Source organism: Lissotriton vulgaris, chromosome 1_1 (assembly GCF_964263255.1).
Source record: "Lissotriton vulgaris chromosome 1_1, aLisVul1.2, whole genome shotgun sequence".
Taxonomy (NCBI): domain Eukaryota; kingdom Metazoa; phylum Chordata; class Amphibia; order Caudata; family Salamandridae; genus Lissotriton; species Lissotriton vulgaris.
Window position 1 is genome coordinate 219716670 of NC_141685.1, and position 27057 is coordinate 219743726.

The 27057-nt window shown below is 44.2% G+C and overlaps 1 protein-coding gene across 3 annotated transcripts in view; it reads left to right on the forward strand.

Annotated features, from left to right (window-relative positions):
- Positions 1-7981: 7981 nt before the first annotated feature.
- Positions 7982-27057, forward strand: part of LOC147740932 (uncharacterized) — a 366615-nt gene continuing 347539 nt past the window's right edge. The window contains exons 1-2 of one of the 3 annotated variants that reach the window (XM_086936088.1): positions 7982-8105; positions 20837-20945. In XM_086936088.1, coding sequence (XP_086792214.1) covers positions 20861-20945 — 85 coding nt within the window. In that variant the 5' untranslated portion in view covers positions 7982-8105; positions 20837-20860. Of the gene's footprint in view, positions 8106-8172; positions 8262-20836; positions 20946-27057 lie in introns of those variants that run through there. The other 2 variants (XM_086936083.1, XM_086936085.1) reach the window with 2 other exon arrangements.

Consider the following 27057-nt stretch of genomic DNA (forward strand, 5'->3'; position numbering starts at 1 on the left):
GAGAGCACCACCATCTCGTGGCTCCGTCGTGGTCATTCCGCGAGCAATCATGGCAGCCGCTCCCCACCGGAAGCCTGCGGGAGTCGGGGGCCCCCAAGACTTTTATACAATCTTCACGGCTGAGGGGACGCTTTTCGAGAATGGAGCCCAAGCCCTAGCAGGCAAGCGTCCGACTTCCAAGGTGTCCCAGGGCCATTTCAGTGGACCAGGCCCAAAACCGAAGAGCCGTCCGCCATTTTGACAGCCATGTGGCAGCCGCCTATCGCTGCACTGCAAGAGTGGGAGCAACTCCACAACATGGTGAGCGAGACGCTGTGGCCGCAAGAGCGAGCGCAACTCAGCTAGATGGCCGCCACCTGGGGAGGCCCGTTCACGCCGCCTCCCCCCCCCCCCCCCCGGGCCGCCGCACGCCAATTTTCGGAGCAGCATTGTAGGATACCAAAACCAGTGCGGCAGTTTACTGGACATCACCTGGGTGCCTGTCGTACATGTTGTGTCAGCCATGTGACACTGGACACAGACCGCTACTGACGAGGCCTCCCCCCGCACCACCCGGGACGCCCCACGCTGTTTTTCTGTGCTGCATTGTAGGATCCCTAAACCAGTGCGGCACCCAGGCGACATCACCTGGGTGCCGTCCAGAACTCTGCACGTTGTGCTGCCTTGGGACTATTCGCACAACAGACCGCTACTGACGAGGCCTCCCCCCGCCCCACCCGGGACACCCCACGCCAATTTTCGGAGCAGCATTGTAGGATCCCTAAACCAGTGCGGCACCCAGGCGACATCACCTGGGTGCCGTCCAGAACTCTGCACGTTGTGCTGCCTTGGGACTATTCGCACAAAAGACAGCTTCTAACCATTGTTGCTTTTTGTGTTAATAAATGTTTAAATGTTTTTAGTTTTTGTTCTGTTCATTATCGTTAAAAGTTAATAAAGTTTTATAACCTTACTTTGTTGGAGTGTTATCTATTTTTTGAAAAACGGGTGAATGGGGCCTTGAATCGGGTTATTGTCATGTGTGGGCTTTGGAAGTGTGCTGCTGCAGGATCGGACATTTCAAACTCAAATGCACGTTCTTTTTCTTACCTTTCCGAAGCATGGAGCGCAATAGCAAGCAGAGAAAGGGTGATGCACGTGTTGAACACTACCTGACCTGGCAAGTTGCTGGCAGTGCCCCCCCGCCCGCTCCTGAAAGAGGGCACACACACACCGCCGCCCCGAGTACTTCAGAAATCTTTAAAAGACCATGCGCTTGTTCATGAGGCTTAAATGGTTTATCACCTCTTCTAGAACCCCTACATCGACCCTCTGACGTTTCATGGAAAAATTACCATGTAACACAATACCAAGCCCTATCAGCTGAAACCCCCAAGGAATCGTGGGGCATATTAGCAAGGGGGTTTATCTCCGCTTTTTTGGCTTTAAAAACCATGAAAGCGGAGATAAAATTATTTCCCTATTATCAAGCTGTCGCTAACACCAGTTAGTGACACCTAAAAGGAGATAGCGACCATCTTGGGCCCGGCTTTGCATGTCAGTGATACTTATCACTAATGACATGCAAAGTGGCGTGCCAAGATGTTAGCGACTGGAAACAGTCCCTAACATCGCTACCTTCTATTACCAACTTTTGGAGATATTCGCACTAAGCGCGAATATCTCCAAAAGCTAACACCTGCCCTGAGCAGGTCTTAGCCATGTTATCCAATGGGAGGTGGATAACATGGCTAAGAGCATTAGGTCGATAATACATGAATATCGCTGACTTTTCTGCGATAATAGCAAGGTTTATCTGCGATAAAAATCGCCGATGTGCGGCGATAATTTTTGTCTCTAAACAAGTTATAGACAAAAATTATCGCTAGTTGTTAGTAATATGCCCCCGGGTTTTTGCTTGCAGAAATCGGGAGGCGGGAGACTAGCACTGAAATCAGTACTCACACGCCTGAATCAGGAGAATTGGCATGTCTGAATTCTCTACAGCTGGGGCCATAAACTACATCCGCAGGGGTAGGTGATAGCCTGGGACCAGCCTAGCATCTAAAATGGCTGCCGTGCACGACAAAATTGTGGCATTCGAAAAAAGGCAAGATGGCGCAGCCGCTGGAAGAGATATATCAACATATATCAGCCTCCTCAGCCACCCTCAGGAAACATAGGGGATTAGGATATGTCTCCCGCACCCCCTTATACCTAGTACTTTAATTAACGAAGCACAAAATGGCGAATTCCCGTTTCGCTACCAGTTTGCGGCCCAGTTCGCGGCCCGTGAAGCGCTTCTACCGTGAAAAATCATTTTTTTTTTATTTTCCCCACGGGACCCTTTAATAACCCCAACAACATTCCTAGGGGTTCAAGAGGGGGATACCTTGCCCCCTTTCATTAAATTCCCCCTTAGTTTTTCACCTTTTCTTCTCTCTCGATCCTACCGAGAGACAAGATGGCGGCCGCTCCGGACTGTCACGCAGCAAAAAAAAAAAAAAAGCTCACGCACAGCCGCTGGAAGAGATGTATCAACATATATCAGCCTCCTCACCCACCCTCAGGAAACATAGGGGATTAGGATACGTCTCCCGTACCCACTTATAACTAGTAATTTAATTTACGAAGCACAAAATGGCGAATTCCCGTTTCGCTACCAGTTCGCGGCCGCGCTTCTACCGTGAAAAATCATTTTTTTTTTATTTTCCCCACGGGACCCTTTAATAACCCCAACAACATTCCTAGGAGGTCAAGAGGGGGATACCTTGCCCCCTTTCATTAAATTCCCCCTTCGTTTTCCACCTCTTCTTCTCTCTCGATCCTACCGAGAGACAAGATGGCGTCCGCTCCGGACTGTTTAGAATGTTGACAGACACCGGAGAGCCAATCAGCTTTCTGCGCGCAAAGTTCCGATAAGCGAAAAGTAAGCGGACCGGATCGCTGCCCAGAGCGCTGTTACAGATATATATCTTGGTTTGAACGTTAATTTCTCAAAAACTACTGGAGCACATATATTGAGACCTAGCAAAGGCACATCGGGCTAACAGTCCCTACAATTTTGCCAAGTTTCGTGCAAATCCATTCAGCCGTTCGAGCTAAAAGTGAGTCCAACCGCCCTATGGAAAACTCAATGCAAAAAACGTGTTTTGGGACCCCCCTTTTTTCTCAGCCCCCCCTTGACGAAACCCCACCAAATTTTCAGGAGCTGCTCAGAAACAAAATGTGCCATTTTCCTGAAAATTTCAGCCGATTCCATCCACAAACGCCAAAGTTATTAGACATAGAATTTTCAAAAGTCCCATAGAGAAAAAATCCTAACTATATATACCTACTGGCGACCGCCAGTAGGTAATATATATATATATATCATAAATTAACATATTAAAAAGATTAATATGTTTTAAACCTACATTTTTCGCTACATTGAGTGCAACCGTAAGGGAAAGTGTTGAATAGCCGAGGAGAAAAAGTACTATTCTCCCTCCAACGAGTACAACAGTAGGGAAAGTGTTGGATAGCAGAGGGCAATACTTTACTATTCCCACTCCAATAAGTGGAACAGTATAGAAAGTGTTGGATAGCAGAGGGGAATAATTTACTATTCCCTCTCTAATGAGTGCTGCAGTAGGGAAAGTGTTGGATAGCAGAGGGATAAAAATTACTATTCCCACTCCAGTGGGTGCAACAGTAGGGAAAGTGTTGGATAGCGTATGGGTAAAAACTAAAAAGTGCTATTCCCAATCAACTGAGTGCAACAGTAGGGAAAGTGTTGGATAGCGGAGGGGAATAATTTAATATTCCCACTCCAGCGAGTGCAATATTAGGGAAACTGTTGAATAGCGGAGGGGTAAAAATTACTATTCCCTCTCCAATCATTGCAACCGTAGGGAAAGTGTTGGATAGCGGAGGGGAAAACAATTACTATTTCACTCCAAAGAGTGCAACAATAGGGAAACTGTTGGATAGTTGAGGGGTAAAGAATACTATTCCCACTAAGAAAAATCTAATTTAAAACTAAACAAAATATCTATTACAATACAACATATAATAAAAAAAATATATATATATATAATAATATAAAAATTTACAGAACATAGAAACATATTATAATGTAGAAATAATCTACAATTTATGTAAAACTATTCATTTTTAAAATGAAACAAAAAAAATACAAATACATGTTTTGTAAAAGAAATTAATTTTAATCTAAGAAAATAGTGATTACATAATTGTGATATTTTTTACCTACCCTATAACACCACACAATGTACAAAACCCATCTAAATTAAATACAAAAAGTGTACCTCCATAATTAACACAATTAATTATCAATTAAACATATAATACAAATTAAGAAACACATTTAAAAAATACTAACCAATCGTTACAGCTATAGAAAATAAATCCCCAAACACAGTCAACGCTAATAAATTACCAAAAGTATTTATCAATTAATAAATTAATATTAATGATCAAGTAATGATTCATTATTTTAAACTGAATTACTTTCCGCCATCTACCCCAATAAACACAAAACACATACCTAAACATATTTTCACAATTTCCATAACTACTTCTACATTTATAAATGAATATCACTTACCAACAAATCATTAAATATGTTTAAAAAAATGTACTTCCACTATTTTCCATTATAAACCCCACAACTCACCAATCAAAATGATTACACAATAGGCATTTTTTATTTTAAATAATTAATTAGCATTAATTAACAAATAATGAATTAATTACAAATAATTTGCCTCCCACCTTATTCCCTTATAAATGCCACCACCAATTTTGTAACAATTAATTAATACCAATTACCAACAGATTAATAAATAATTAATAATAAATTAATTCCCACAATTAACAATATAACATATTAAAAATTGTAATAATGTAATTATAATTAATCGATTCCCACCCTATTTCCCCTATAAACACACAACCCGTTCCTAAATAAAATAACACAAATAAAATATTTACCAATTGATTAATCAATAAAAAATAACAGCCAATTATTAATTAAGTAATAATACATTAATTCCCACAATTATCACTATAAAATAAAAATTAAATAAATACTAATAAATAAAAATGAATATTCAATTTATTATAATTAAATTACTTCCCACCCTATTCCCCTATGAAACCACAACCCGCTACAGAAATTAAAAGCAAGATTTCATTAAGATAAAATGAGTAACTTCTAAAATTTAACAAATATATTAAAAAAACAATTGCAATACTTTGACAAAAATATAGAGCACATAAATTTAAAATACATACTAAAATACATAACACTAACTAAAAAAATGATATTTTTAACAACTATATTTTTGCAAACGATATTAATGACTGATATTTTTGAAAACAATATTTCTCACCTTAAACTCAATATTCTTAACCACGATATTCTTGCAGTCAATATTTCTGTATCTCAATATTTTGCACTCGATATTAGTGCAAGTCGACATTTCCAAATCGATGTCTGACTCTTTACCGGCCAAAACAACGCTTAGCTTATCAACGTAGTCAATTCCACGACTGTGCCGTTACCAAGAGTTCCACTACAATTCAAGACATTACAGCCACTTACTTTATGAAAGCGCGGGACTTTCGAATGGATGAAATTACTATTACAACTGCAGTCGGTGTTTAAGTAGGCAATGTGTTGGACTTAAAATCCAGCACCGCATTCCCTAAAGCAAGTTGTTGTAATGACTTGCATTGTAATGAAACTTTTGGTAGCGCTGCACTTGTGGTACTGACTGCTTTGTGAAGGCGCTACAATATAAAGCCTGCGTTGTAATAGATGTTTACCGTATTCTTGTTTTGTCATGTTGGTACAAGGTTTTGGAATATATTTTGTTACTTGTTAAAACAGTACTGCTTTCCCAAATATTTCAACTTCAAGTCCCAGGTTATCCAAACTCGGAATGAAGCTGGAGGTGGTTTGAGTCCTGAACAATTGTCTTATATATTGTACATAAAGAATTTCTAAGTCTGATGTGTTGGAAAAATGCAAACAGATCTTTAGTGAGCTCAAACGTATTAATGGATACAGAAGGAACAAATGACAGTCCAATCGGTAAGGAGTTTCTCTTTGACCCCCTGTCGATCAGCGTAGAAGATAGATTGAAAATGGGATACTATCTAATTTTCCAGTATTGGTGTCTGCTTGTCTGGAGATATTGTTGTGGTGAATCAACATCTAGAATTTGATCCTTGGGTTGATTTCGGAACCTGGGCCTGCAATTACCCCTTTTGTTGCCTAAATAATGGGTATTAAAACCAGTTTTGTCATATTGTTCCTTTCTATTACAGTAAGAGTCAAATAGGTTGGAAGGTCCCTCTCCATCTGAGTCTGTGGTGTCATAAAACGTAATGAATTTCTTAGGAGGTCACGACTGTTGACCTTCTTGGTATATGCCTTCTCTGGCGGTGGAATTGAAGTTCTCAGTAAAAAATATGGATATACTCTCTCCTGGATGAAACACTGTATATCTTTCCTGAGCTTCTCAGTTTTTTCTGTAACCCCTCCAACGCGGGGCCCATTCCCCTGCTGTGCTGGGTGGAGGCGGGGACTCGCGCAGCGCCGCGGTGCTCCTGACCAGCTTGGCTGCTCATGCAGCATTGTGACGCTGTGCTCATGATGAGATGAGCTTGTCACGACCACGCCCGTTCCAATGAAACGCCCAGCAAGGCAGGGGAATTATCCCCGCGTGGGCGAGGCGCAGCGGTCATGACGAGCCAAGCTCGTTATGAGCACAGCGCAACCGTGCCTCATGACGAGCTGAGCTCGTCATGAGCACGCAACGGGTTAATAGATATTCGCTAAAGGAATCTTATTCAATATTACCCTCGCCTTTATTTATTTTTTGCCTCATCTACTGAATTAGTTTGCTTCAATTTCTCTTCCAGCTCAGCTATTCTTTTTGTTAAGACCAGTTACCACCTGCAATTAAGTTTCAGTAATGAAGATCATTCAATCGCAGGAGCAACAATTGGAGATCAATGCCCACTTTTCTATGAACTTTATAATTCCAATTAAGAGCCAGGGATGTTTCTAACTCTTAGGTCAATGGGGATAGTGCCTGCCTCTAAATACTCTAGCATGAAGTTGTCATGTGAATCTGTTCTTTTGCATTTCTTTTAAAGGTTAAGAGGTTTTATCCAATCTTCATGAAGACCTTTTGAAAGGGTAAAGGCGTTGTCCCTTGTTGGTGTTTGCCCTAACAGTTTGTCAAAGTCCAAAATCACTGAATACGAACATTTTAATGCTGTCCATGAAGATTCTACCAATAATACTAGCCCCTAGGATGAGAAATAGAGCAGACTGGTCTATCTCTCAATAGATCCCTTGACACAGAGATATTCTAGAAAAACAATGGATACAGATAGAATGTAGAGACCCCAAATCCGTGTCAGAAGTGTAGAATCACCAGAGAAGGAAAGAAAAGGAAAACAATTGCGAGAAAGGTTCCAGTGTGTCTCAATACAAAATATCTAATCCCTCACAGCGACCTGCTGTCGAGCAAACACAAGTAACTCTGCAAATGAAGGCACCAGCAGGCTGAGGGGAAACATATCAATCTACAAACAAAACCCTGCCTGGAAACTGAACATAAACAATGCGCCCGCGGCTGTATCATCTAATTAGGTGAGACGAGAAGTCATGGACATGTTTAAATGTCAGATTATAACAAGGGCCCGTAAGACATGCATGGTGTGGCACTGGGCCAAGTAATATTCAGCTACAACTCTTGATCAGAAGGACTGCACCATGCGAGGGTGCCTCCCCCCCCCCCCCCCCACCCCCCCCATAGGACTATTATGTGATAAACAGTTCAGCAATGAGGAAACTAGAAGTGATGGGAACTTCCAAAAACAGACTTTGCCTTTAGGGTTCAGCGAGGTATTTGAAGTGTCCTAACCCTTCTGTCTAGCTTCAGGAGTGGGAGGATGCCCCTGTGACTGATCAGTCCGATCAGATGCGTCATCGTGTCACGCTGAAGGTGTCCTTAAACCCATCACGCCTGTCTGCAGAGAGCGAGGGAAGGTCTGCTGAAGCGAGGCGCTGAGCTGGCTTCGTAGCACACTTTACTGCTGATAAGGTATGGATGCCTTCTTTAATTTCTGCTCACAGAGGCACTGAGCTGGCTTCGAAGCACACAATTCACTGCTGACAGAGAGTGGAGAGAAGTTTGCTTTAGCTCCTGCAGACAGAGGCACTGAGCTGGCTTCGAGGCACAGAGTTTGCTGCTGACCAGGTCAGGTGCTAGGGGGTGTGCCAGGTGGGCCAGGTCCACCCAAACATGACCTTTGGCCCTTCCAATTGGCATAAGAGGATATGGAGAAAGGCATAAGAGACCATGTGGACGGTTACACCTATTGATGCTTTTTCACTTTAGCAGTCAGGGGTAGCATTGTCACCTTTCTGAAAGTAAAAGACCACCATTTCTTGTACATTTAAGAGTGTGCAAAGGCATTGACATGATACTAAATAGAACTATGAATAAAATCAAATGTATTCATTTATTAAATGACTTTTCTGTTTGCATTTACTACTTAGGAATATTTGCATTTCGGGAACACATTGAAACGTGTTTTCTATTGAAATTAGCTGTTTAAAATATGTACAGATAAGGGCTAAAAGTGTTGGCTTTAGGTGATTTTTCTACTGGCCGGGATATTAAAATACCGGTGGTGCCGGTTGAAAACCGGCCAGGTGCTAACCCTATTCAGGCGTCATTAGGAACGTCCAGAGTACATTATAAAATGCATAGTAGTTATAAATACTGTTTTACGTGTGCACTGAATCAGAATCAGAATACGCGTTATTCGATTAAAAAAAAAATTAAACCATAAAATCACAATACGTGGTTAAAAAAACGAGCATTTCATCAGTCTGATTAAAGTAAAAAATGTATTAAAAATAAATTCAGTCAGTTTTAAAAAGAGGGGGACCATCCATTGTCATGCACTAAAGAGGGGGGGGGCAATGCAGGATTTGAGTGTTTTTCTCTATTTTTGTACTGGGTTAGACATTTACATTTTCATGTCAGAAGAAAACGGCTCCGTGGCAAACCCTAGCTCGTGCCTGAGGCAAAGTGCAGTTGGAGGGTGTGTATTGAGGGAGTGGGGAGAGGGATGTACCTGCCAATGATGCAGCAGGTGCAGTGGCACCAGGGCCCAGGGTTGTCACTGTCCTTCCGAACCTCAATTATGTCTGTTTCTGTGTAAGGAATCTAAGAGTGTTTATGTCTTTTAGTCTCCCTATGCTGAGCACTGTCATATAATTTAGAAGAGGAGCATACCTAATACTATGCTGATGGTGGCAGTGAAGGCCTCATTGCATGAGCAGCCACAAGGGAATCATAATTGCATGACCATTATCTAAGAATAAATGTGGAATTACACGCTTACCAGAGAATGTGTGTTGTCTGTTCTCTGCCTTATGCTATTGTAAAATAAATGACTGATGTATCTAATGTAACATACACGGTACAGCAGGGTTACAAATAGTAGAATTTCAAATTCTGATATCTCGTTGCAGTACATCGCGCATTCCCGGGTTATAGTTAGGGACATTGGAATGATGCAATTTTGCTGCTGTGCTGTTTATCAAATAACGTTGGATTTGCCAAATTTGCCAGATAATCCATGATCTCTTTCATAATCTGCAGATTAAAAAAAATGTGTTCCTCAAAGAGATCAACAGATACTAAAAATTCTGCAACTCATGTTGCGGTGCAGTTGAAGACTCCTTGCAAAGGCTGACTTCTCACCTTAATGTTGCTTATTGCTATTCTTAGGTGTTAAACGTGTGTAGTTTTATTTTAGTTTTTAAGACAAATTTTCCTCTACTCTATTTGGTCCCATTTCCATAAGAGCATTGTATTTACTTTTTACATTTCATAGCATCGGACTAGCTTTGATAAGGCCCCTGTTACAATGAAAAGTCGCACAGGTGATGAGGCAAGCACAGAAGCTGCAGAGCAAGGAGTACCTCAAACTGTCAGATGTGGACATTTAGAAAATACGTGCTGTTTGCTTTCCTCTGATCCACTTGCATAATACAAGGTGACACAGAGGTAAAGTGATACCATTCATTGGTATTCAAATCGCCCAAAGGTATTCAAAATCTCCTAGACCAGTTTGGTGTCTTCTGTGAGCAGAAAGGGCTTAAGATCAACCTTCAATAAACCAAGTATATGGTTTTCAATCCCAGCCATACAAAGCGCAATAGCAGTCTCTGAATAGTGTTCCCTGTGAAAGTGTCTGTACCTTTGAGTGCTTGGGCCGCACCTTGATGGAGAATTTTGGCTGATCTACGCAGATCCATAAGAACAAGGTGAAGCTTGACTATTATGCAGGGGGGGATTCTGAAAGATTTTAAGGGTTCTAGCTTTCAACCACTATCTGCGGCCATTCAACTTTTCAACCTACAAGCTACATGCAGGGCTCTGTATCGGAGAGAACTATGGGGGCATGAGAGGACTACCATATTGGAGATGGGCGAGAACATTTTTTTGTGATCGTTGGCGAACCTTCCAACTAGTACCCTACTTCTGCCATTGCAGTTGGAGTTAGACCACAGGTCCATTGCTCATTAAACAGCCTTTATACCTCTGCTATGTTGGAGACGGCAATGGGCTTCAGTGGACCTTGCACTGTATCGGGTGGGTTTGGAGGAGCTGCTCAGGCAGCCTGGAGTTTCTAGGATTTCCTAGTTGGTGCACGGTAAGACTAACTTGTCAAAATTGGAATGCAACCATTTGTGGACTAACGCGGGAGCCATTTTGGTGTGTCTAAGGCATCACTCAAGGGGATTTACATGGATGGAGAATTGAGCAGGAACAGATGTTCGGGTACCTTGACACTAGCTTTCCTGGAATTCAAAGATTCTTACCTTATGGAGGAATATAAGGATTCCATCGAACCCCCTTTGGCAAAAACTTTGTACATTACATTTCAATTTTGGTCCATACCATTACGCCCCTTTCATCATACTAACCTGTCCTGTTCTGCCCTCAGATCACGGAATGTATTAATCACATATTGTTCTTTCGCTAGCGCTATTATAATCACAGGATGAAGTGGATGCTACTGCTCTGTCAGAGCATAGGGATTGGGGGTTTTAGGGCTGCGAGATCAACCCTTGATTGTGTTTGCTCAATCTTGCTCCTTAATGGAAGTATGGAGAATCAGACAGAGCAGTGTAGGGACCAGAATAGTGTTTTGCACTGCCCACCACTTCTACTGGCAATGTGACCTAGACAAATGCTCCAGACCTACATTCAAACCTAACGGCCCTCCCTAATGAGGGGCTGATTCTTCACTAGAACGCAGAAGTGTAAGGCATATGGCAATAGCGTGTTTTATGTAATCCTAAGCCAAGCAATGTCTACTGATTAAGTTATGATCAAAATGGCCTTATGATAGCTTTGACTTTTTTATTGTATTGGTTTGACCGTTTTTCAAGTTTTTTTAAGTTAATTTAATTTATGTGAACTTTTATGGCAGTATTTGCCAAATAAAGAAGAAGAAGATTCCCTCATTTGCATGAGTCCACTCGAGAAGGGAGCAGCAGTACCATATCTAAGTAGATATGGCTCTACAATGCTCTCTTCCCCTAGTGCAGTGCAGCGTAGCAACTTTCGGGCCAGATGTACGACCATTGATGTTTGCAACTCGCAAATTGCATTATTTGCCACTTGCAATTTGCGAGTCGCAAACCCCAATTTACAACAGTGTCTGAGACACTGTTTGCGATTCCCAATGGGGTCGCAAATCGCATTCCTCATGAATAGTAATGAGGATGTCGCAATTTGCGACCCCATTGGGGATGGCTGGCACTCCCAGGGATGGTGGCCTGCTGGGGTCAGCAGACCTTCATGTCTGGCACTGCTTTTAAATAAAGAAGTTTTGTTTTAAGTGCAGCCCGTTTTCCCGAAAGGAAAGTTTCATTTTTTAAGGGCAGACAGTGGTCCCTGCCCTTAAAAAATATTTGCACATACATTCACAAATGGGAAGGGGTCCCCTCAAAACCCCTTCCCATTTGAGAGTGCTTTACCACCCTTCTGAGAAGGGTGGTAAAATGTGAGTGTTTTTTGTGACCCCAATTGCGGTCACTAAACATACTTACATAGCTTAAGGAGTCGCTGTTAGGAAGAGATGCTCTTGGAACGCCCCTTCCTAATAGCAAGTCGTTAATCCTATTTTGTGAGTCAAAAATTGATTTGCGACTTGTAAAATAGGATTAGTACATAGGCCACAGGCTTTTTGTGGGCACAAACGGGTCTAAACCCCATTTACACCCACAAAACAGCTTTGTACATCTGGCCCTAGTTTCCTGCGCTGTATGTTGCAATTTGTTTCAGTAAATGTGCCCCTAAGTGTCTGTGCTGGCCTGCTGCTGAAAGGAGTGGAGAAGTCCACTTTAGCTCCTACAGGCGGAGGTCCTGGACTGGCTTTGAGGCACACAGTATTCTGTATTCTGAGGATGGAGAAGTAAATGGCACATTGTTCCTCCTCAGTGAGGGGATTGCCTCCTGACCTACCCCTGCTGTACTCAGCCTGCACTCACCTCAGGTGGGTGCCATTTACTTTGCTACCCCTGGCCTGGATGGGGAGGAGGACTGATATCTTTGGGGTCTTCATGCAGCTCACTCCATCCAATGACATGAGCTGGCTTTGATGATGGTGTGGAGGAGTCATGAGCTCCATATTGCAAACCCCTCTGTTTTCAGCAGATTGTTTTAGGTGTTGAAAGTAAATGTAATGCTGATTTTCATAATATATGTATACATTGTAAATATTAAGTATATTTGTGTAGCCCAGCAGAAGTCCCAAGAGGGACTTTTCCTATGGCCACAATCAAAAATAGTTTTATAAGCAGATCATTAGTAAAGGAGTAATCAATAGTGTCATTGACTTATTGTATAACATGGAAGTATGGACACTTGACATATATTAACGATTTAGTCATATTATTTTGGAGTACTTCCTTCTTTTTGGCGAGGTGCGAAACTATATTTTATACTGATAAGGGCTTCCACCTATCTAAGCCTCAACAAAGCGTTATAGCTAAGTTTATGGGATACAGTGAGGCTGGGACCCACTTCTGGGCATGCCCATTGAACATAGGGCATACCTCTGACCAAAACAAATATGCGGAGGGTGGATTTTTAAAATTAATATCAGCCACTGTTAATTACCTTGGGATGCAATTTAGGCCTCACTTTTTTGCCACTAGGCTACCTCAGATAGGGACCAGACATATGTACATAATCTTTTGTCCTGCTCCAATAGGAATAGTCCAGCCCAAATATCCAAGCCATGGCCCCTCTGGCACAAGCAACACCAGATAAGTTGTGTCATGTTTAGGCCTTGTCAGAAGGGTACAGTTCCAATCCCCACACTTTTGAGTGGTACTCCTCATGTCTCATATGGCAATTTAAGTGGTTTACTACTGTGTCTGGTATGACTAGTTTGGTCCTCTTCCCCCAGACTTCTAAAGAGTATCTTAGTTTCCCAAAGTACAGTTCGCTCTTCTTCTGTAGAGCCCTCCAAGAGGTCTCTCTGTGTCATGTATAATTGTCTGCTCCTCTGCCCCAAGCCTTTTTAGGGGTCTGCCAGCCTCTTGTTGGGCTGGTCCACTCATATGCTTCAAGCCACCAATGGCTTCTGCTTATGTCGGATATGGTCAGGTCAGCTCAGGCACTGGTCTCCAATGATGTGAGAAAGTGGCCTCTTTCTCGCATGGTATGCCCCCCACTGTTCGTTTAATTGCTGATGTTCTTTGTCTGAGTGTGCCCTGGGCTCTGGATAATCCTTCCCTAAAACTGCATTGAAGCCTAAACCCAATTGGCATCTCTGGCCACATATCACCTTCTGGTAAATGGTACCATAGGCACTCAGGGCACTGTGATCAGAGAAGGCCTCTTAGGGCTGCAGCACTTATTGTACCACCCTCAGAGGACCTGTACCCTTAAACTCACACACTGCCTTTGCAGGCTCCATGTCTTGGTGCAGAACAAAGTGGAGAGTCGACATGGCACACATCCCTGAGTGCCATGCCCCTAAACTGCTGCCCTGGCATACATCAGCCACCCCTCTAGCTGGGTGCCCTATGCCAGTGGTGAGGGTACATGTGCATGAGCCCTGTGCCCCCACAGTACCCAGGTCCATTCCTGTGCACTGTAAGTGCAGTGCTGCCATTAAGAGTATATGGTGCTGGGAGTTTGTCATTATGAACTCCAAAGCGCCGTAATGGCTACACTGAAGACTTTGAAGTTTGGTACCAAACTTTGAAGCACATTAAATGCACACTTATGCCAGTGTGGGATTTATTGTAAAATGCACAACAGAGGGCATCTTAGAGATGCCTCCTGAACCTCGACCATCTCCTAGTGACCTGACTGAGTGGCTGCTTAGGCTTCCACCACCAGACATCTTTCTGGTCCCCTGGGTCGAGAGCTTGCTGCACTCGGGGGCCTGAAACAATGCACATCCTGGGACAAGGTGCCAAGCCTTCTGCCCCAGGACGGGCAGGGTTCACAAAGGAGAAGCTTCAAAGGCATGCTGCCTTTGTGAGCCTCTCCAGACCAATTGCTGCTTTCGGCAACTGGTTCCCACTGGTTCTACCCCCCTCTTTGGGCTGGAGAACCGGTGGGAAAAACAAGTGAGGAAGAGAGGTGTGCCCACCTCTGTCAACTCCACCCCTAAGGCAGGGGAGGCGAGGTGAGGCAGAACCTAGAGTCCTAACCATCTCGAGGATAGTGGGACCCAGCCAACCAGGGACAGGCTCCTGCCCCCCTCCCACTGGAGAGTGGCAGAATAGGGAGTGTATCCATCCCAGGGAAGGAAACCATTGGTCCCTGCCATTTTCCTACCTCTAACGCCCCTAAAAGTAGTAGAGAAGAAGAACGAGAAGACATGCAGAGGAGCAGCCCCACTGACTTGGACCCAGCCCTACAGGCCTGTCTCCCCTCGAACCTGCTCCTGCGAAACTCCAGTATGTCCAGCAGCCAGCAACCTCACAAACCCAGGATGACCTTCACTTTTGAGACTGTTTCTCCCGTGAACACCGGACGTGTTTAAACTGCAGCTTCTGGTGCCAGCCAGAAACAGCGAATCCAGCCCACTCTGTACCCGCCGAATCTGGCCCAAACTTGACACCACGAGGAGGTCCCCCTGGCAATCCTGACCCAAAATCCGGAAACCCCTGACCTGCCTCCAGATGATGCCTGCAGCCCTAATCTAGAGGACCCCCCCTACAGTGACACGAGCGGGTAAGAAAATCAGACGACCAGGCACCACTGCACCCAACGTCCCACGTCCTTGTGTGCCCAATCCAGCGGTGCCTAACCAACCCTCAACATCCCAACTTACCCCTCGAAATGGTGGTTGCTCCAGGACGATCCTAGTCCCCGAGACTGCAGTGTTTCTTTGTCCCAGAGAAACTTCATTGATTGAAAACAACAGGGCACCCGACCTCAAAAGAGCACCCTACACCCGCCCGCTCTAGTGCCGCGGAAGGTGCACCATTGGTCCCCAACTTGCCCTGATCTGAACCCTAGGAGCTTTGCTCCCACAGCCTCGTGGCCTGCTTACCAACAGCCACCAACCGGAGCCCCCTTATCCTCCTTAGGATACCATTGGGCCTCAACACTCTGTACCCGGCCGCACTAGTTGTACTGAGGTTGCAATCACAGTACATCACTGACCCTGGGGGAACCCTGAGTCTAGCCCCAGAACCTTAACTCCCACAGTAATTTACTTACCTGCAAACTGATAACCTGTTTTTCTTCCATAGACTAACAGTGACATTTCTCTTTCGAAAAAACAACTTAGTGTGGAGTTTTGAAAACTTGAAATAATCTTTAGAAATCGTAACAATAACCTAAACACATATTCTCAACTGTTTTCAGGACATGTCCCAGTGCTATATATAGGCATCCAGCACTGAGTTAGAAAAATTATTGTAAAAGTTACTTACTTGCAATTAATGAAAATGCCCATTCATTCAAATGTACTATACCTGCTAAGTGTTGCAATCTGCTTCCTTAAACTGTAAGCAAAACCAGTATAAGTTTTACTGCAATTTTGAACTGTGTTCACAAAAGTAATTTATTACTGCAAAGTATTTTTAAGGTTACCTGTACCAGGCTTGCTTGGTTCTAAAAATAATACAAAAGTATATGAAGGGTATAGGCCAGTGAGCCCCCTATTGGTTGAGAATCCTACATTTGGATCCGGTATACATAGAGGTTGTAATGATCATAATGGGGTTGGGAATTCACAGAGGAGCCCAGTAAGGAATTCAGAGATGTGAAGCTGTTTAGCCCCATCTAGGTGCAGGGGGAAAGAAATGGATCAACAGCCTAGGAGTACAATTGTCATTCAACCTAATATTGATCTTCCCCCTGAAGCAGCTCCGCTGGTGGTAGTCCTTGCAAGGGTCCCTTCATTGGTGGAGGGAGAGGTTGAAGCAACAGAAGCTTTATTAGCAGTTACTAAAAAATGGTGCGACCATATTTGCTCTGGCGATACTGAAATTTCCTCGAGCATTATAATGGCCAGGCGGGTTGGTTTGTTAGGGAGTTTCCAAAAGGTTGTTAAAGGGGATTGTGCTATCGTTAATTTTAATAATCCTCACGTTGTCCTCCGTCTGTTGTGGGATGCCTCAGATCTGGAGAGAGAGGAAGGAAGCATTAGGGCACTATCATTGTTTTTTTCACCCCCCCACCAGATGGGTAAAAGTAGATATAAGACCTCATCTACAACATTCCCATGGAAGTCTAGGTCAGCTCCCCTATAACTCCATAAACAGGGAACATTTCTCTGGCGCGGGTAGTTCTAGAGCCATTTTTCACCTAAAGCACTATCCACTCAGGTAACAAAGAGTAAGGATATATTAGATATTAGTTCTATCTAACAGATTTTCCCCTTTCTATCGGCTAAATGAGAACGACTGACTAAGGCCCATTCTTATGACTACTCGACTCCCTACCCCTGAGCCTGACACCATTGCAGAAGTAGGTGTTAATTTTAGGCTAATGAGCTGGAACATTGCAGGGCTTCGGTTTAAAAGGGGACCAGAATTGGCTAAATCTTATCAGAGCCTGTGATGTTATAGCCCTTCAAGAGACCTGGGACAAGGACAATAACTTCTGGGTGGATGGCTTTAAATCTTACTTCCAGCCAGCCCTCCCAACACCAGCGGGCAGAGCCAAGGGAGGGTTGATGTTCCTCCTCTTGGTGAGACTGAAGGGTTCAGTAACGATTTTAGACTCTGCTTCCCCTAATTGTCTAATAGCGGAGCTCACTACCCCGAATAACTATAAAACACTGATAATTAATTTTTATAATTCTGGGGAAAGTGAGTACTGCAATGAACATCTCTGCTACTTGACACAGTTTTTAGAAACATATAAAGCACCACAAACCACTTATGTTTATATTATCCTTTTGGGTGATTTTAATATCCATTTGTGTAATTCTAACTGTCGAAACAATGAAATTCATGGTCCTTCCTTTGCGTCGCCACCTCACTTTGAACACTCTTCTAAGGGGGAGGCTCTCGAAGAACTTCTGTCATATGCTGACCTTTATGAGCCAAGTTTTTTTTAGATCAATGAGAGGGTTGTAACGTTTAAAGCTAGGGAAAGTGAGACGATTATTGATTATATATTTATATCCCCTGCACTGTTAGGGCACGTATTTTTTATAATGCCTTAAGTTCTTCTTTCAGCGATCACAATCCGGTCATCTTAGTTCTGGACAAAGGCTTTTGCCTTATAGATGCCACAGTTAACATAAAGGGGCCTAGTAGTGTAATAACCCAAGATCAAGGGAGGAGGTTAAAATGGGCAAAAAGAGTTCCAGAGCACTTTTTTGATGGCCTGAGTATGAAGGGTAAAGAAGATATTACAAAATGTGCTGACTGCTCTACTCCGGAGGGGGAAATTATTAAAGCCTTTGAAGCAATTTATAAACAAGTTGCTTTAGACCTAACCATTACCTCTAGGCCTAAACGAAAACAAGAAAAAAGATGGTTTGATTCTAAATGCTCTAGGGCCCACCAAAACCTAATAAAATCATTGAAAGTTAAACCTAGGGATAAGCCCCTTATAGCCAGCCTCAGAAAAGAATATAAACTAAATATACAGAATCGTAAAAACGAAATTAAATCAGAGGCTTGGGACGCTTTAATATCAGAAGAAGTCTTAAAGGATAGTTCGAAGTTCTGGTCTATCCTTAACAGCCCACTGCTCTCGGGTAAGGAGAATGGTGTACTAGAAATTAACATCTCAGAAGTTAAGTGGTTGACTCACTTTGAAGGTATCTATGCGAGTAACGAGGTGTTTGATCCTTTTTTTGCTCCCGCCAGCAGTCTAGTGTTTAATGCGGAGAATGTGGAGAGGGCAATAGATGAATCAGCAAGTAATAAGGCTCCTGGCCCAGACGGCGTCCCTGCCGATATCTATATGGGCAATGTTAAACTATGGACAAAAATGTTAACAAATGCTTTTAATTCTACTGTTTCCCATGGGTTCCCTGCTTCATGGTCCCACTCTATTAACATTCCTGTATTAAAAAAAGGGCAGAGAGGGGACCCTAGGTGTTACAGGCCCATTTCTTTAATAGATTCTTCTGTCAAAATTCTGGGAAAAGTTATCTTGACTAAGGTGTCAGAGTGAGTAACAGATAACGGGATTCTGTCCAATCTCCAATATGGTTTTAGATCCGGCAGAAGCACCATAGACTAGTGTCTTAATTTATATTTATTAACAATTAACTACACTGTAGCCTCCAAGGGGTCTATTTATTTAGGCTTTATGGACCTATCCACAGCCTTTGATTTGGTGAACAGATCAAAGCTGTGGACCCTTTTAGTAGATTTAGGGATTGACCCCAGTTTGGTATTTTTTTAGTAGATCTCCACCGAGATTTACTTGCGTACGTCAGGATGACACAGGAGGGTACTTGCACAAGACACTTTAAATCTGGCAGAGGGGTCAGACAAGGGCGCATTCTGGCCCCTCTACTTTTTACATTGTATATTAACGCCATAGATAAATCCCTGGATATTGCTACTTTGGACGTCCTGCGTGTAGGGAACAGTACCATCCCGGTTCTCCTATACGTGGACGATGCCGTCCTACTAGCTCGCACCCCGCTTGGTCTTCAGAGACTACTGAACTCCTTTGGGGATTTCATGAACTCTCTGGATCTGGTAGTGAACATTGCTAAATTGCATGTTATGTCCATGGGATTACGTAAGAACAAAGTTAGGACCTATTATTGCAAGGGGGCGGAGGTCACAAGGGTGAAGGTCTTTACGTATCTGGGGGTCCTGTTTAATGACAGATGCTCCTGGGCCCCCCAGCGCTTTGCAAAAAAGAATGCCTTAGGAAGATCGTCATCAGCACTATTAAGTTTTGCCCAACGGTTAGGGGGAAAGCCTTGTGAGGCGATTCTCTCTATATACAAGGCAAAATGCCCGGCAATAGCGTTATATGGTGCAGCAATATGGGGGTATAAGCAAGTGGAAGAGGTTCAGAAGGTCGAAAATACATTCGCTCTCTCTTGTCTATCCCCCAATCTACTACAACATTTGTTACCCCTCAGGAGCAGGGGATGGGGTATGTTTGTGACTTGATCAGCATTGCGGCCCTAATCTGTTGGTTAAAAACATGGCTTAACCCAGAACTTACGTTAAATTGCCAAATTTTGAAAGACTGCGTCACTTTAGAAAGGGGGAATGAAATACAGTGGCTCTCCTATATTAAGTCAATGTTCATGAAACTTGGGCGCCCAGAAATTTCCGAAACACCAGATGGTATTGTTAAAGGTGATATTAGATGGGTTAAATAGCATTTCCTGACTTTAAGGACCCAGGAACGGGAGGGTGAGGAATTAAAAAAACCTCTGGTTAGGGCTAACTTTCAAATAGTTACATCACCATCTATTGAGCCCTATCTAAAGTTAGTAACAAGGCCATATCATCGCTGGTTACTGACCAGATTCTGTTTCAATCAGATTCACCTTTTATTGGGAAATTTTCAAGGATGGAGCAAACCAGAGGAGGCAGCACTCTGTAATTGTGACAGCAGTTCAATTCAAGATACTATGCATTTTATGTTTTTTTTGTGAATATTATTTTGATATTAGAAATAGGTTTATAATTCCACTTTTAAGAGGCAGGTGGTTTATACAGGCTAAACCCGCCCAATTATATCTGCAATTATTGGATAACCCCTGGAATAATTTTAACATCGCAAACTATTTTGTAGTTGCTGTTCGGATGAGAAAATTAAGATGCCCAGCAATGATTGAATCATGAATTTCCTGTTTTTATCTTGTCTTTTTAAGGGATATGAAATTGATTTACACCAGGATTTTTTTGTGTATTTTTAACATTTTTCTCTCCCCTAAATGTATTTTATGATGTGTGATTTGTATGTGTACTTTTATGATTTTAATTAATCGAATAAAGTGGCTTTGACTTGACTTGACTTGAACAGTATATTTTTTATACAAGAACAATTGGTCTAGAGTTCCTTTCTTGAGTGTGTGAATTCATTTGCTGACTGAGTGGGTACATCAAATGCTTAACACTGTCCCAGATACTGCCTTACTGCTCGACCTTACTCTTTAGAGAGTAAGGTTTTATCTAACTTTAACCTCTACCTACCTCTGGGGGCTCTATACACACTGTACCTTACTTTGGTGCAGTATGTATAGAGCCAGTTTTTACAAATGACACCAGTTGGGTTCCAAGGACAGTATGATACACCCACCTTTCTAACCACAGATGTGTTCTCCCTCTTCACAGATAGATAATTCCTCTACAGAAGGGATGGCGAACGAGATCAGAAGTAAACCTCTGAAACGGATGATGGTTTCCATGCAGTTTGGAGTCTTCCTCCTCGTCCTTCTCTGGGGTAAGGGGGTGGGTAAACTTAACTGGTTGCTTTTTCAATACTAACTTCAAGGGTGAAATGAAAAAACAGCAAGACATACTTAGACCATTGTGAGTACCGTTGCATTCTACTTTACATAATATAACTACCCCAAATGGATCTGTGCAGAATGATAAGTCTCATTAAACACAACACACAATTATACTCAAAACACTGCACATTTCAGCCTTGTGTCTGTGCTGACAGGCAGATTTCATTGGTACCTCTGCCATTGGTTCACATTTTTTGGCTAATATATTGACGTATTCAGAATAATTTACCCCAATCTATCTGGCTGTATGTATCTATACGTAGTAGTAAGTAGACTTGTATTTATGTATGTATAAATATGGTATGTGTAACTTGTGAATCTCGCCTTAGCCGGCGGAGCACATACAGGGTCAAAAGCAAGGTTATCGACAACAAGTTATACCAGAGGTAGCTAGTTTGTGGACCATTATTGCATTGTGTTCCTTAAAGAGTTGCATCTTCAGCTCCCTCCGGAATTTGAGTAACATTCGGGCTGCCTTTTCAGATACATTGATGATTCAATACAACTCTCTAGAATTTGTGTATTAACCAACTGAGCTACATTGCTGGCTTGACGGTTATATTTTTATACTTATTCTGAATATCTCTCTACATTTTGGGCAGTCTTTGGATCAAATAGTCAAAATAAGAGTTGGAGACTTGCCAATAAATCACTGTGTGTTGGCTGATGCAGGGGATCTGTCAATCAATATCAGCAGTGGGTGATCTCTCTTGGTGCTGCTGCTGCGACCAGGGTTCTAAGCCCGCCGTAGGCTCTGCTCGTTTTAAGGCTGTGATAATTAGGCTGTGATAATTGTGCTGTGTTTCGCCTCTGTACTGTGCAGGGTTTTTTGTTGATCTACATTTGTAGCGTTCTTCTTTTTGTCCCCCCACTGTTTCCCCCTTTTTGCCTTCTGTTTTTCCTCTCACTGCTCCTGCCCATTCCCGGTTCCCGCCGCTGCGTCACCTTCAGCACCGCTCCCCTCGTCATCCATTGACCTCCCCGTTCTCGCCTCCCAGCTGCACCTCCCCATATATGGCAGCGGGTGTGCCACTGGCATGCCGAAGTCGCACCTAAGGCAAGCCCATTTGCGTCCATCCGCTCCTGGACCACGCCCAGCGCCATAACCCCTTGCCTCCACGAACACCACAACACCCGACTCCGCTACGACGCCAGCACCCTCCAAGCACTCAACTCCAGATAAGAACACATCTGCTACTGGGCCACCGCGAAGCGCACCCAAGGACACTTGACCTGCAGGAACTGCAGCTTCACCAGCACCCGGTCGGCCAAACCGCCATCCAAAGAACCCAACTGCATCAGATGCATCCTCCTCAACACCCGCTCCACCCGCAAACATGCCATCGAACTCTGGGACCTTCTCGACTCTCCCATCCCAGACATTGCCTTCCTGACGGAGACCTGGCTGAACCCCACCTCAGCTCCCGACATCACCATAGCCATCCAGGAAGGCTACAAAATCACCCGCAGGGACCGTACAAATGGCGTAGGAGGAGGAATCGCCATCGTCCACAGGAACACCATCAGAGTCTCGACCAACACCGACAACACCCTCAGCACCGCCGAACACCTACACTTCCAGACCCACCAATACCACCCTCAGATGAACCCTTGTCTACAGACCCCCAGACCTCTACCACAGTTCAGCGACTCCATCGCCGACTTCATCAGCACACACACCCTTGCCTCCACGGACTACATCCTCCTTAGGGACCTGAACTTCCAACTCGAGAACAACAATGATACCAACTCCACCACCCTGATCGAAAACCTCACCAACCTCGGACTGAGACAGCTCGTGACAACACCCACCCTTGCCACCGGCCATACGCAAGCCCCCACCTCTCCTTTAACCACACCACCAAACCCCACTGGACTGACCACCACTGCATCCACTGCACCTTCAGGAAGCCCACCATGCACCACCGCGCCCAACAGGTGCCGGGACGCTGCTGGAGCAAAGTCACCGAAGACCAGCTAACTACAACAATCGCCCAAAGCCCACCCGCTTACTCCTCCGACCCTGACACTACCGCCCACAACTTCAGACAATGGATCAACAACTGTGCCAATACCCTCACCCCACTCAAGACACCCTCCAACAGCCACACCAGCAAGAAAGCCACCTGGTTCACTGAAGACCTCCAGGCCTCCAAACGGACATGCCGAAAACTGGAGAAGAACTGGCTCCGCAAACGAACACCGGACAGCTACGCAGCCCACAAGAACTCCACCTGCAGACACCATCAACACATCAGTGCCGCCAAGAGGGCCTCATTAAAAGACCATCTAGATAACAATGCACACAACAGCAAAGAGCTCTTCAACATCGTGAAGGAACTCTCCAACCCCAGCTCTAACACCAACGACATCCCGCCCTCGCAAGATCTGTGCGACTCGCTGGCCACCTTCTTCCACTGCAAGATCACCAACATCCACAACAGCTTCAACGCCACGACCACCCTGACAACCACCGCCCCCACAACCACCACCTGCACCAACTGCCTGCTGTCCTGGACCAACATCAACGACGAGGACACCAGTGAGATCATGAACACCATCCACTCCGGATCTCCGTTAGACCCATGCCCTCACCACATCTCCAACAAAGCCTGCACAGCGATTGCACCCCACCTCTGGAAAGTAATCAACATCTCCTTCGAGGTAGCAACCTTCCCGGAAAGCTGGAAGCACGCCAAGATCAACGCCTTACTCAAGAAACCCAAGGCGGACCCTAAGGACCTCAAGAACTTTCAACCTATCTCCCTGCTCCTGTTCCAGGAGAAGGTCACTGAGAAAATCGTTAAAAAATAACTGACCCGCTACCTCGAGGAAAACAGCACCCTGGACCCGTCCCAGTCTGGGTTCCGCAGCAACGACAGCACCAAAACCGCCCTCATTGCCGCCACCGGTCACATCAGGACCCTGCTTGACAACAGAGAAACAGCGGCCCTCATACTCCTGGACCTGTCAGCCGCCTTCGACACGGTCTGCCTCGGCGCACTACAAACACGCATACACGATGCTGGGATCCAAGAGAAGTCCCTGGACTGGACCACATCCTTCCTCTCCGGCAGAACTCAGAGTGTCCACCTCCCCCCTTCCGCTCCGAAGCCACCGAGATCATCTGTGGCATCCCCCTTAGGGATCTTCCCTCAGCCCGACGCTGTTCAACATCTACATGGCACCCCTCGCCCACGTCGCCCGACAGCACGACCTCAACATCATCTCCTATGCCGACGACACCCAGCTGAACCTCTCTCTCACCAAAGACCCTCACACCGCCAAAGCCAACCTCCACATAGCAATGAAGGCCATCGCTGAATGGATGAGGAACAGCTGACTGAAGCTGAACTCGTACAAGGCGGAGGTCCTCATACTCAGCTCCACCACTTCAGCCTGGGACGACACCTGGTGGCTGACAACACTAGGCACAGCCCTGACACCCACCGACCACGCACGCAACATGGGGGTCATCCTCGACTCCACCCTCTCCATGACTGAGCAGGCCAACACATTCTCCTCATCCTGCTTCAACACCCTTCGAATTCTCCGCAGGATCTTCAAGTAGATCCCCACCAAAACAAGAAGAACAGTCACCCAGGCCTTTTTCACCAGCAGGCTGGACTACAGAAACGCCCTCTACGCAGGAACGTCGGTCAAGCTACTGAGACGACTGCAACGCATCCAGCACGCCTCGGCACGTCTGATCCTCGACATCCCCCACCACAGCCACATCTCACCCCACCTGAGAGACCTGCACTGGCTACCCATCAACAAGAGGATAACCTACAAGCTCCTCATCCATGCACACAAAGCTCTCCACAACACCGGTCCTGCATACCTCAACAGACGACTCAGCTTCTACACCCCCACCCGCCAGCTCCACTTCACCGGCCTTGCCTTCGCCACAGTCCCCGGCAACCAAAGAACAACTGCCGGCGGCAGATCCTTCTCCCACCTCACCGCCAAGACCTGGAACACCCTCCCTACTACCTACGGCAGACCCAAGACCTACTGGCCTTCCAAAGACTCCTCAAGACCTGGCTCTTCAATCAGTAGCAGCGCCCCCCCAGCGCCTTGAGACCCTCACTGGTATGTAGCGTGCTTTACAAGTGTATTGATTGATTGATTGGTGCTGTACTTTGGACAGTAACCTTGACCTGGGTTTCTCCCCCAGTCCAGTGACAAGTACATTGATGCTTCTTGTCAACTCCAATCAGGTATCAGCAGGTTATCATGTTTTTTCCTCGAGCATGTTGCAGCTGTAGACATACTATTTCCAGGCACTGTCTACACAGGCATATTATTTCGAGGTAGTGTCTCCACAGACTCATTATTTCCAGGCAGTGTCTCTCCAGACTCACTATTTCCAGGCACTGTCTCTGCAGTCTCAAGATTTCCAGGCACCGTCTCTGGAAATAATGAATGTTCAGAGACAGTGCTTGGAAATAGCGAGTCTATAGAGAATGTGTGGAGATAATGAGCCTGCAGAGACAGTCAGGTAGAGATAAAGTTCCCTTGGGGGAATATTGAGTTAAAAAACTGGATCTATGTATTCCAAACACAAACTGAAGCCCATTTCCACTATATTAAGTAGAACCCTACCAGTTTTAAAGTTAGTATTAACATTTTTTAGTTTTATTAAAAAGCACAACACAACACAATTACAAATAGACATAGAACTGTCTATACTCATACTACAAATGCATATACCATATACATATATATGTCACATACACTTAATACATACCTATTTCATTTGAGGACAAAACTTATGCAGAACAAAAATGCAGGATTACACTTATTAGACATAAAACTATATAACCTGTGCCTAAATTCTATACTCCAATACACAATTAACAGAGAAACAAAAACAGACAGACAGTACATTCGGTAACACATCCGTTTTTAAAATTCCAATAGCTTGTACTAGTTACAATCTAATCGTTCTATATCTATAGAAGAAGCTGTTCCCAAGGATTGTGTTGGGTGCAGCGTTGACACCTTTCGATGGTTCTATTTAATTATCCATCTTTATCAAGACCCAGAATATGTCTCTCTTATTTTTGGCTGCAGAGACAGTGCCTGGAAATGGTAAGTCTGCAGTAACAGAACCTGGAATTAATGAATTCCAGGTCATTAATTAATTAATAACTTAATTAATTAATTAATTAATTAATTATGTCTCTGCAGACTCTTTCAGCCACATTCATCAAAGACCCGTTTTGCGAGTCTGTAATAGCGATTCATAAGGAATCGCTATTACAGACTCGCAAAACGGGATTCATGTAGGAATCGCAAAATTAAATGTGATTCCTACACATTCCTTATTTGCGATTAGCAAATTGCTAATCGCAAATAAGGAATAGCTCCCCATTCATTCCTATGGGCCTTGAATGGGGAGTATTCCTTATTTGCGATTAGCAATTTGCTAATCGCAAATAAGGTAGCGATTTGAAGGGTGCCAGGGGTGTCCAAAGGACACCCTGTAGCACCCCTTAAATGCACATTTAAACAGGTGTTGCGCACACACATGTCCAAAGGACATGTGTGTGTGTAACATGCAAAAAAAAATGCACTAAAGTGCTTTTTACTCTTTTTTCGCAATTTACCACGAAGTCAGACTTTGTGGTAAATTGCGACCAAATATTGCGATTTCGCAATTTCTAATTGGTTGATAAATTGCATTTACGGAATCTCTATTAGAGATTCCTTAAAACCAATTCCTCGCAAATATGCGATTTCGCTAATAGCGATTTTTGCATTTGGGATAATGAATCCCAAATGCAAAAATTGCACTCGCAAAGGGCCAGATTCTCAGAATCTGGCCCTTTGCGAGCACAATTTCGCTTGATGAATCGGGCTGTTTATCTCCACACATTCTCTGTAGACTCGCTATTCCAGGCACTGTCTCTGCAGAATCATTATTTCTAAGCACTGTCTCTGCAGACTCATTATTTGCAAACTCTATATCCACCGACTCATTATTTCCAAGCACGGTCTCTGCAGACTCATTATTTCCAGGCACTGTTTCTACAG